The sequence below is a fragment of the Apteryx mantelli genome, chromosome 28, assembly GCF_036417845.1.
Source record: "Apteryx mantelli isolate bAptMan1 chromosome 28, bAptMan1.hap1, whole genome shotgun sequence".
Lineage (NCBI taxonomy): Eukaryota > Metazoa > Chordata > Aves > Apterygiformes > Apterygidae > Apteryx > Apteryx mantelli.
The window spans coordinates 2,850,203-2,861,346 of record NC_090005.1 but is presented as its reverse complement, the minus strand read 5'-3'; the positions used below and the strand labels follow the sequence as shown (position 1 = coordinate 2,861,346).

Here is an 11,144-nt window from a genome sequence, read left to right as displayed (position 1 = left end):
TTTTGCCATGTTAACAATCCGTTTTCCCACCCTCGTGGGTTAATTATTTATAACACGCTCTCACCATTCTTCCTACCTTGGTCCAGCTTTTTCTTTGTAAAAAATGCACACGTCTGTGCATTTGCATCTATATGCATGTAGTGCACATACACATATCTATGTGTATAAGATCACTGGGGGTGGGGGGTGGGGGGGGCTGGACTGTACTTTTTCTCTGGCTTTTCGCTATCGTACTCTGGTGCTCGAGTGGCAAAGAATAGCTTTTATCTCTGTTCCCTCATGATGGTTATTAAAGAGAGTATATGAGCATCTTGCTCAAAAAAAAAAAGAAAAAAAAAGGCCCCCCCCACCCCCCCGGCCCCCCCCCCCAATGTTTCAGGGGCAAATCTACGAAGGGATATGAGGCACAGCTCTGGCCGTTTCGTGGCTTTGCTAAACTCCTGACGTTTTGCAACATTGCATAAACATAAAACAATCCATCCTTGATATGGAATGCAAGGGCGGATGACAGCGCAGCGCAGCCCCCTCGGCGGCGATTGATTTACGCCGCGCCTGACGCTTTATCAGGCACACGAAAAAAGTTTGACCAATCATTTTGCTGGGAGCTCACAACACAGCAGCCCAACTGTACTTTGTTGGCTAGGAAGTTGGAGAAAGGGGTCGAGTACAAATCTAGATCTGTCCTATATATTTTTTTCCCTTCATTGAACCGTGCTTTGTATGATGTCTGAGAATGTCCATTTCTGGAACTCTTAGCAATTATTATGTCGACTCTATTATAAGTCATGAAAGTGAAGACTCGCCTTCAGCTAAATTTTCATCTGGGCAATATACAAGTTCCAGGCAAGCTGGGCATAATGAGCATCTAGAATTCCCCTCCTGTAGTTTTCAGCCAAAACCTCCAGTTTTCAGCGCCTCCTGGACTCCTTTGAATCCACATTCTTCTGGTACCCTTCCTGCCGTCTACCATCCATATATTCAACATCAAAGCGTCCCATCTGATAGCAGGTATCTACGGAGCTGGCTGGATCCCGTGCCCAGAGCAGAGAGCCTCCCCGGGCAGGGATCCGTTAAAGCAGAGCCGCTGCTGGGCCGTCCCGGGGATGTCCATAAACAGGGCACACAGGAGTACAATTTAGAAACTTCTGCTGCAAGGGAAGGGATCGTTTCCAATCAAAGGCCCAGCTTCGAGGACAATAAAGTTTGTGAAGGAAGCGAAGACAAAGACAGGACAGATCAAAGTAAGTTATAAAAGTGAGGAAGTAAACAGTATAAAAGCTGGAGGAGGTGCAATAAAAGGGGACAATGCTGCGTAAAGTTTAAAATCAGGGCTTAAAGAAAACTCTCAGATTCCTGATGCCAACCTAAGGGGAAGAGGTGGGGAGGGGAGCGGGGTGGCATTGTCTCTGCTAAAAAATAAAAATAAAAATAAAATTGAGCGTCGTCTCTGAGCAAAACAGAGTCCAGAGCGGACAAAAGCTGGAGCAAGTCATCCTCTTTCCTACAGAGAGCTGACTCCGGCAGCAGAGACCACTTTTGTAAGCGAGAGTAAATCTGCACGGATGGTAGTGTGCTGGGGAAGAAAAGGGGGGAGCGAATAACTATCGGGAAGCAAGGTAGGGAAACGGGGACGGAGGGCGGCGATCGGGGGAGAAGAAGGGGGGAAAGAGCACAAAATTAAGGAGGAAAAGTTCACGTGTGGGGGGGGAAGTAAACAGCAGCAATGTCTTTTCCGTGCCCGTTGCTCTAATTTACCTCGAGAGATGCAGGGCGCCGGGCAGCCTCGCTCGCTCCTCTTGTCACGTTGTCTCGGGCTTGTTTTGTTTTGTTTTGTTTTGTTTTGTTTGTTTGTTTGGGTTTTTAACTCTTTGTTTAGTAAATGCTACGGTTCAGAGTATGACCATTTAAAAACTATGCTCCCTCCTAGCAAAAAAAAAAGCAGGAGGGGAGGTTGCTTCCAACTTAATTAGGTCTTTATTTGTAATGTAGCCAGATTGGGGAACAGTTAAACTGCATCATGTCCCTTTTTCGTGACCTGGCTTGTCTTTTATTTTCCCCTGAAAAAAAATATATATATATATATTAAAAAGTCGCCTTGAAAATATTTTAATAATATTAATATTATTAATAATATTAATAATAATGCCAGGGAATTCGAGTCAAAAAGAATGAGTATCTTAACCTTGTGCCGATTCGGTCGGTACCTGGCTTCCAAGTGAAAGGTAAAACGGAGCCAAAGTCTGTGCAGAAGGCGAGAGCTATAAACTTGGCTTCACGGCCACGGTAAATATTTTGCAGTGAATGTTCAAGTTTTCCAAAGCGACTGGCTGGAACAGGCAGAGGAACAGCCCCCGCCGCGGGTATAACTCTGCAGAGGGTGTGCAGTGTGTAATGACACAGTAATTCTTTTTTCCTCTTGAATTAACTTTATTTTTTCCCAACGTGCAGCAGCAACAGAGATTGCGATTGCAACCATATGATTAAAAATAAAGTATTTTCTCGTCCCTCGTGATTCCCTCCCCTTCGTGTCCAGGATGTTATGGTGACATTTTTTTCCTATCATTTAACTTACACCATGCACACGCGCACACACACACACACACACACACACACTCACACACACAAAAAGAAAGTCCTATTCTATTGTACTGGGCAGAGATCCAGAACAAACTGCAACCGTGAGGTGAATGATTTGAGCGAATTAAATATCCAGGTTCTGTGTTCAATGTCCCTGAAATTGAATATATAAAAATCTTGTCCAAGAAAATGTTATTAAGTTATAAGTGAGTGCAGGGACCCGCGCTAAGAGGATGCTGTGTGGTTTCTATGGCATGTGGTTACGACGCATATTTTGTTTTAAATAATAGTTTAATTTGGGCTGATGTTGAGAGCCTGCCAGGGCTGGAAGACGGAGCTGTTTTGCAGAAAGTACTCCCACCAATTTCCCTGACTCTTTCAATTTTTGCAAGTATTTCAAAATAATGAATCTCTGTACTGTGTATGGCATCGGGATCTGTTAATTTATTTGCTAGATTTTGAAGAAAAGATGTGCCAGAACCTCTCCTCATTCGCTTTCCTGTTTAGGGATTTGTATAGAGTGAATAGATAAAACAATTTTCGCATTTAAAATGTCTTATATTTTAACGATCCGAGATATGACCAAAAAATAAAATAAAATCAAATAAAAATCTGTTATGAAGCAGAGCCCGCCATTGCCATTAAAAGATGGGTAGCAGGATTAACAGTATCAATTATTAACAGCTTTCTTCCTCTTTAATATTTAATTCTGCATATTAGATCAAGTCAATTACATTAAGGAAATAGCCGTGCAAATTTGTAAGAGGCAGTACTTACAGTGGAAGATTAACCGGATTATTTTAAAAATATTCAATATATTTCATTTTACGTAGAGGAAACATTCTGGTGGCGCGCGCGCGTGTGTATGTATATATTTATAATGGTCCATTTAATTGGTGTAAAGGTTTATGACTTCAGTCACCATTTCAGAGGAAGCAAAGGAAATAAAATAGAAATACGTGGTCTATCTATAACCCTTCATTTTACTCTTTCCCGCCTCTCGGTTCCCCAACGGTCAGCTAATATTTACATGTGATTAGTGAATGCTCTAGCATTTACCCCAAAACAGCCTCACCTTTGGGTGCGAACTTCCCCAGGGCACCTCCAGCAGCACCGTTTCGGTGGGGCTCCCCTTTCCCTCATTTCTGCTCCCAAAACGTTGAGCCCTCCCCACCCCCCCGCCCCCGATTAGATTAATTCCTGAAATGTGCTTTTAGAAAAAGGTTCCCACGTAACTTCTCGCACACGCGAGGATGATGGGCAGCTCGGTATTTATTTTTGGCCGCATTACTCGCGTTCGGAGCCGCGCTGCACATGTCTGTGTCTCCGCTTAACACTGACCAGATCCCGGGGACGAGAGCCCGGCCAGCCCTCAGAGGATGTTTATTGTACCAAGCCCGTTTCTAGCAGAAATAGGCAGGATTTATGAAAGGTTCGCCCAGACCTCCTCGCTCTATTCTTTTCCTGAACGCTGTGTCTATAGGGCTGCATCTGTAGACACGTGGGAAAACACATCTGAAAATTATATATGTAATTTTGCCTCGGTTTCTCGCTCTGCGGTGTGCGGGGTAGGCGTGATGCAGCAGTGCAAGTGCAGGCGTGTGGGGTCCATCCTGCCCGCGCGGCGGAGGGACGCGGTGGGGAGCGGTGCTGGGGGGCGCAGCGGCCGCGTGCGCGCGCACGTGGGGGGCGCTCAGGCCCCCGGGCGCCCACGGGCGGCGCGCAGACCCGCGGGGCCGCCCGCTGCCGCGGGGGCTCCGCGCTGCCTCCCTGCCCCCCCGGGGGTGGGGGGGGCCTCGCCGCGGGCCCGTGCTGCGGCGTGAGGGGATCGGGACCCCCCCCCCCCAAATCTGCGTGGGGCGGGCTCGCCCTCAGCATCCCGCAGGATTTTCGTGCGGCCCCTGCCACTACCTCGCATTTTTCACCCGGGCATGCATATGCGTGTGTATAATCTTAATATTTGATGGCATGATTAAAACCTTCTGAGAAACACTCAAGCTGCCTCGTATTGATCTTGCTGCTTTTCTTTCAGCCAACCCAGCTGCCAGCTGGCTTCACGCCCGTTCCTCCAGGAAAAAACGATGCCCTTACACGAAATACCAGACCCTGGAACTAGAGAAGGAGTTTTTATTCAATATGTACCTGACGAGGGACCGTAGACATGAAGTGGCCAGACTCCTCAACCTGAGTGAAAGACAAGTCAAAATCTGGTTTCAGAACCGAAGGATGAAAATGAAGAAAATGAACAAGGAGCAGGGCAAGGAATGAAACCCCGAAAAGCATCATCCTCCCCCCCCCCCGCCCCCCCGCGCTCCCCGCCCCGGGCAGCGCATCCGACCGCAGTGCTGACAAACAGCCCAGCGCCACGGGAAAAACCTTCCCGCTTCCACCTTTGCATGCAAGATGTTGATTATTATTCTTTTTCTCTTCTTAGCGTTGCCACGTAGGCGGCAACTTAGCCAAAACTGCAGCTCCTTTTTGGAGACACACGCTGGGTTTTGTTTCTATTCTCTTGTGCTCTTTCTCTATTTTTGTTTCTCTTTTCTTCTCCCTGCAGTGTAACATAGACACAGGCTCCTGTCTGAGCAGCAGCTCTCTCTGCTTGCATGTTCTCCACGGAAGGCAAGACGGCAAACAAAACTGGCCACAAACAACTCTGGCCCAAGCCCCCAACAAACCACGCTGTCTTTCTTTATCCACGTAAGGACAATGATTCTCTATAACATTCACAGCACCCGGCGCGCACGCACACACACACACACACACACACACACACACACACACACACACACTGAGGTGGCCAAGGAACCAGACGATTTAATTAAACTACTGCAAGACAGACACATTCGTAAGACTTGCGTTTAATTGCACCCAACAAATCATTTGCAATTCGCCAACTTTATACCGGGGTAGTCGATTAATGAGAGCCCAACTCCCAACTGCGCTGGGTTTCTTTATGATTATTTTTTTTGTTTGTTTTATTATTCGGGTTTTTTATTTTAATCGTGCCATGGCAGATATGTGACTTTGACCTGAAAGTTTAGTAGGATCTTTACAGGCAAGCCTCCTCATCTGGTAGTTTTATACTGGGTCACTTGGAAGAGGAGAAAAGACGGGGAGGGAGGCGAGAGAGTGTGTGGGGGGCACTCTCAGAGCCGCATTGTAAATTATTTAGGAGAAAAAGGGGCGGAAGAACCCCTGCCAACTTATTCCTAACTTTTAGAGGAGGGAAAGAATGGGATTTTCTAGTTAAAAAAAACCCTACCTTAGTAGAGCTACGAGGGACGGGAAGGTTGTGTTCTTAGTGCTAGCATATTTATAATTTATTGTGAATTGACTTTTCCTAAAAGCAGTAGACTGTTGCAGAGATAAAGTGCCAACCATAGCGTGTGTGTATTTCCTTCCCCTCCTGTTCGCTGCGACGCTTAATCCCGGGGTGTTTTTCGCCGGCTCCGTTAGGAACGAGCTCCCGGCCGGGCCGTAGCCGGTCCCCGGTGCCGTCGGGGCGCAGCGCAGCGCCCCGGGCCGCGGCCGCGGGTGACACCGGGCCGCGGCCCCGCGGAGCATCTCCTGTAACGAATATGTATCCCGATGGTTTACAAAAGCGATCCCATGTCAGGCTGGCCGGAGCTGATTTCTCATCTGACAGATCTGCCGGAGGTTTCTCGAAACGGCCCGGGCAGGGCTGGTTTTTCCTTTATCTCTGTAAGACTTAACTTTGTTTTGGGAAGGGGAGAGGGAGGGGGTGGAGGGGGGGGGGTTAGTACCAGTTGATTATATGGTGGGTATTGTAAAATGTGCTTGTGGTTGTGTTTCTGTGAATGTTGAAGCTTGTTTTTCTGTTTCTGATGTGGCTTTTAAGTATACGAGGAGTTCTGCAGTTGTTAGTTGATGGAAAATATCGAAATAAACCTCTCTCTTTTTCTTCGTGTGCACATTTGTATATTAGCTGCCAGGAGTCTTTCTAGGAACAACACGAGTGTAAGGTGGCTTGTTTTAATAGGGTGGGGGAAAAAAAGAGAAAATAAATCTATTTCTGATGTATGTGTGAACGAACCGGTGCAAATCTAATTTCATAAGCGACTAACCTGGGTATACTCAGCGTGAGATTTTTGTTAGACCACTTTTATCTGCTGAGCAGGGATTGCTCTGTGAAGAAGTGATAGGCAGATTTGCGTTTTGGGAAAGTGTTCCTGTTTTGTTTTGTTTTTTTTCTCCCTCCCCCCATGATCCAGACATAAGAATCAAGTAGCTGCGCCTTGATGCGCACTGAAATTTGCACCACTTCAGTTCCCCGGGGGGGGGGGGGGGGATCTTTCACTCGACCAGAAACCAGACCTTAGGTGTTTAAGCCTATTCCTTTTTTTTTTTTTTTTAATGCCTAGAATTTCTCATGTAAAACTTTCCATCATGAAATAGCTCCTTGGGGGCTTTAAAATTTAACTGTTCGATTGCCAGAGTGAGTTAAATGTAACCAAAATTCACCCTGCGTCCAAAAAAAAAAATAAAATAAAAAATAAACTCCCTCTTTGAAAATAAATTAAGAAAAGCTGTTTCGGAGACGTTTTGAGCTGGAGAAAAAAAGTTTGTGGCGGCAAGATCATTTCCCTAAACCTGGATTTATATATATTTAAAAAGAAAAAAAGAAAAAAAGGATAGTGAGTAGAAAAAAGATGATTTAGATCTGTTTAAGCTAGGCAGCCTAATTTTTCATTTTTGTTGGATTCTTCTCACTTAATGAAGGATGGATGAATCTCACGTCTGCTTTATGCTGAATTAATGTACTCCACCTATCTCGAATTGCATATGGACTTGCTTAAATACTTATTACTTTATTTTTCAAAACCTTACCCATGACTTAATTGATGTATTCAACCTTTCGGCCACTAGAATTTAGAAACGTTTTTCACTTTCCTTAGAATTGTGGTAAAGAGCAGATATTTTTAAGACAACAGGATAAGATTCTTTTTAAATAGAATTTAAAATGTTAGTTCATTTTTATTAGGAAATATGCTTACTTAAAAAATGTTGGAACAACTGTCTTCTGTAGCATCAGCCCGGATGTATTTTCCAGAGATGTTTAATGCTCCAGAATAAAAATCGATTTTAGAACAACAGTACCTATATGTCATTGTGTTATACTGCTTCATCTAAAATTTCAGAAATATTTTCATTGTGTTTTCCTGCGTTCTTTAGTGGCTCGTTAAGTGTATTATAAGAATCAATTTTTGCTTAGCTTAAAAAAAGTCCAGAGATAAATGAAAATAATTCCTCTCCAGTGTAGCACAGTGCTTACTTGGTCCCATGCAAACTTGCTACGTTTCTAAATCCTTTTTTTTTTTTTTTTTTTTAATCCGAGATCGTTAATCTCTGGTTATATTTACTGGTGGTTGCTTGTTTGTTTGTTTGTTTTTGAGGGCTTAAGCTTTGCATTCTCGCATCAGCCTTTGGGGACCGCAATGAAAGCGGCAGAGTGGACTCACTTTATTTTACTTTCTTCGGTTTATTCCCCTACTACCCAAGGATAACTTTGCCCCCCCAAAAAACGGGAAAACCAAAACAAACAAAAAGAAACCCCACCCTGCTTTCCCTGCTTGGCATCACCTCATATTTGACACGCGGTTCCTTTTTCCAAGGGCTCAATGAGGGGTTACTATAATTCTGTCTCTAAATTCGTTTGACGTTTTATTGCTCATGAAGAAATACAAGTGCTTGGAAAGTGTTTCTATCTATATATCTAAAAAACAAACAAACCCTAAGACCTGCTCAGCTCTGCAGGAAGCAGGTAGTGGGAAATATAACCAAGAGTCTCTTTCCACTAATTTTTAACATAATGGGTGCTCTAAAGGGCAATATTTCACTTCTTTAAAAAAATCCTTTCTTTGGGGTAGCTCTGAAAAGAAAACAAAAGAAGAAGAAAGATATTTGGAGCTTACTGAGGAAAGAGAGAGGAAGGGAAGTAACTTGTCATAAAAAAAAGGAAAATTCAGTGCAGTGTGCTGCAATAAAAGAATATGACCGCTATAAAACTTTATAGGGTATAAATTTCTGAAGGTTAAGGAACTAAACGGCTGTAAAGCAAACAGTGCAAGAAAACTTTCAGGAACTCCTAAATTACTACAACGACTTGGGAATGTGGGGAAACCCAACGTGTAAATGCTCTTGTTTCTGTTTCAGTCACATACAAAGTCCCCCCCCCTTTTTTTTTTTTAAGGAGGGGGGAGTTAATAAATTGGGGGGGGGGGGAGAAAGAGAGAGAGAAAAGGTGGGGAGGGACTTTTGCTAATTTATTCTTCTCTTGCAGATGCCGTGAAAATCCAGCGCTCTGGATGATTCCCTTTGTTCTTTTTTTTTTTTTTTTTTTCCTTTAAAGCAATTCCAGGCTGCCAGAATGCTGAACCATGCACACAACAACAACAACACACACACACACACACACACGCGCGCGCGCACCCCCCCCCCCCCCCAACACACACACTCGAAGTTCTGGCGAGACGTCTGGGCTTGGGAAGCTCTTTATCGGTTTACAGCTCTGGCCTTCCCCCTCCAGAGCAGAATGACCAATTGTTTAGTCTCGGAATTTGAAACAATAGTGGTTTTCAAAAGCAGCCCCGTTTTGCCTCTTTTATTGCTAGTAAACCGGCTGGATGGTGGGGGCTTTCTCCGCGTAAAACTTCAGAGCTCGGCGATGAATGGGAGGAAGTCGACTTGCCTCTTTCTCCCTTTTCTTTCTCCCTTTTCTTTCGCTGCCTCTCCCCCCCCTCCCCCCTCAGCTTTTTGCTTTATTTATTCCTTTATTTTTATTTTATGCCCCAGCTGCCCCCCCCCCCGCCCCGCCGCCCCCGCGCAGCCCCCCGCGGACTGGCCCGCGCTGCGCCGCGCCGCGCCGCGAGGTGGCGCTATTGCTCCACGCTAGACGCGCGCCGCCCGCGCCCCGCCGCGGGGCTCCGCGCAACACCTTGATTTCATTAGCGGCAGCGGCCGCGGGGCTGGCTGCCGAGCGCGAGCCATCCCCGGGCATAAAATATAGGGTTAATTATAGCTATTTTGCCGATTTTATAGGTTACATCTATTTTTTTTTTTCCCCCTGCGAGGGTAAATTATGCGAGGTTCGGGGGGAAAAAAAAAAAAAGAAGCGGGGGGGGGTTAATCTGGGAGGCTCTGCGCTGGGATGCGATGAGAGGTGGGACACGCATCTATTTTAAATGTTCATTTAAAGGGAAGAGAAAGCCTCGGTTTTGTCTTCTGCTAGTTCGGATTGAGGTGGGAGGACAGCTTAATTATCCCCACGCCGAAGATTTACGCTTGCAGGACTGAAAAAGAGTGGGGCAAAGATTTCGGGAGAAAGAAGCACGCACAAAATCAGGACGTTTTTCCCTGGCTCTTTACCTAAGCCGTTAGGATGATCTGCGCCTTCTCGGTTATTTATTTTATATCTTTTATTCTCATAGCCATCGCTGAAAAATGGTCTATGCTTTTTGGAAGTTGAGGCGATCGTTTTGGGTATATTTGCTCCGTCTTTTGGTAATACTGCTGCTTCTTGCCCAACGTCTTTGCATATTATGTTTTAAAAGATTTTTTTTTTTAAGGCTACAAAATAGAAAATTAGTCCAAAATGTTATAAACTTACCACGGTTTGTAATACATATGAATACTCCATTGATACAGTAACAGCAACAACATAAACTTTTAACTCCATTAATTCACTTCTATTTGGCCCTTTTTTCTTCAAATTTACAAGGCAATAATTATTCAGACGTTTCAGCCCTTATATTCTGCTACAAACAGCATAGAAAAATGATGACTACAATTTCAACATAGTTTTTATTTCATATTGTTATGGCCAAACATTTTCTGAATAAATGCTTCTCCTAAGTTATAGAAGAAAATATGTCCACTTCCCGAAAAGCAGCATTCTTCAGAAGAATATAACAAATTAAACCGATATAGATAACAGAAAAAGGAATCGTTGTCAATATTATTTAATATGTTGTTTGAGGAGGCAAAGTTTAAACATCTCAAGACTCTATTTAAATGCTATTAAATTAAATACGAATACAAACAGAAATAGATTAAAAAATAAGAGAAATCCTGCCTTTCTGTATTCAGTAAAACGCAGAGTAGTGAAAAGTTAAGGTTTACCTAGTAAGGGGTTTGGAGTTCTTTTTTTTCCTTGTGAATTCCTAATAAATCTTTCCCCCACTGGGTATTTATAAATTATCTTCTCTCTCACAGACACACACACGCACACACACACGCACTTGTTTTTTCTTATAATAGAAACATTTTCCTTTCATCAAGAATCTGAGTACTGTACATGAATGATTTAAGATCAGCCATTGATTTCTGGTGCATTGGTGAGTTACCATCACATCATGACCATAAAATCCTACTGCACTTGATAAAAATGTTAACTTCCAAGAACAACTTAACTCACGCCTTCGCGGTGTCCACATAGGAATAGGAACTGCTGCTATTTTTTATTTTAAATACTTCAGTGGATGTAAGTACGTATGTAAATACACATATAAGAATATAAGTTATTTTCTGAAAATACTTTAGTCAAT

At 44.0% G+C, this 11,144-nt stretch overlaps 1 protein-coding gene across 1 annotated transcript; it reads left to right on the top strand.

Annotated features, from left to right (window-relative positions):
* The first annotated feature begins 425 nt into the window (after nt 1–425).
* Nucleotides 426–7,692, top strand: HOXB9 (homeobox B9). Its single transcript, XM_067312106.1, has 2 exons — nt 426–1,241; nt 4,610–7,692. Exons 1-2 carry the CDS (start codon nt 734–736, stop codon nt 4,843–4,845), a joined length of 744 nt encoding a protein of 247 aa, XP_067168207.1. The 5' UTR covers nt 426–733; the 3' UTR covers nt 4,846–7,692.
* The last annotated feature ends 3,452 nt before the right edge of the window (nt 7,693–11,144 follow it).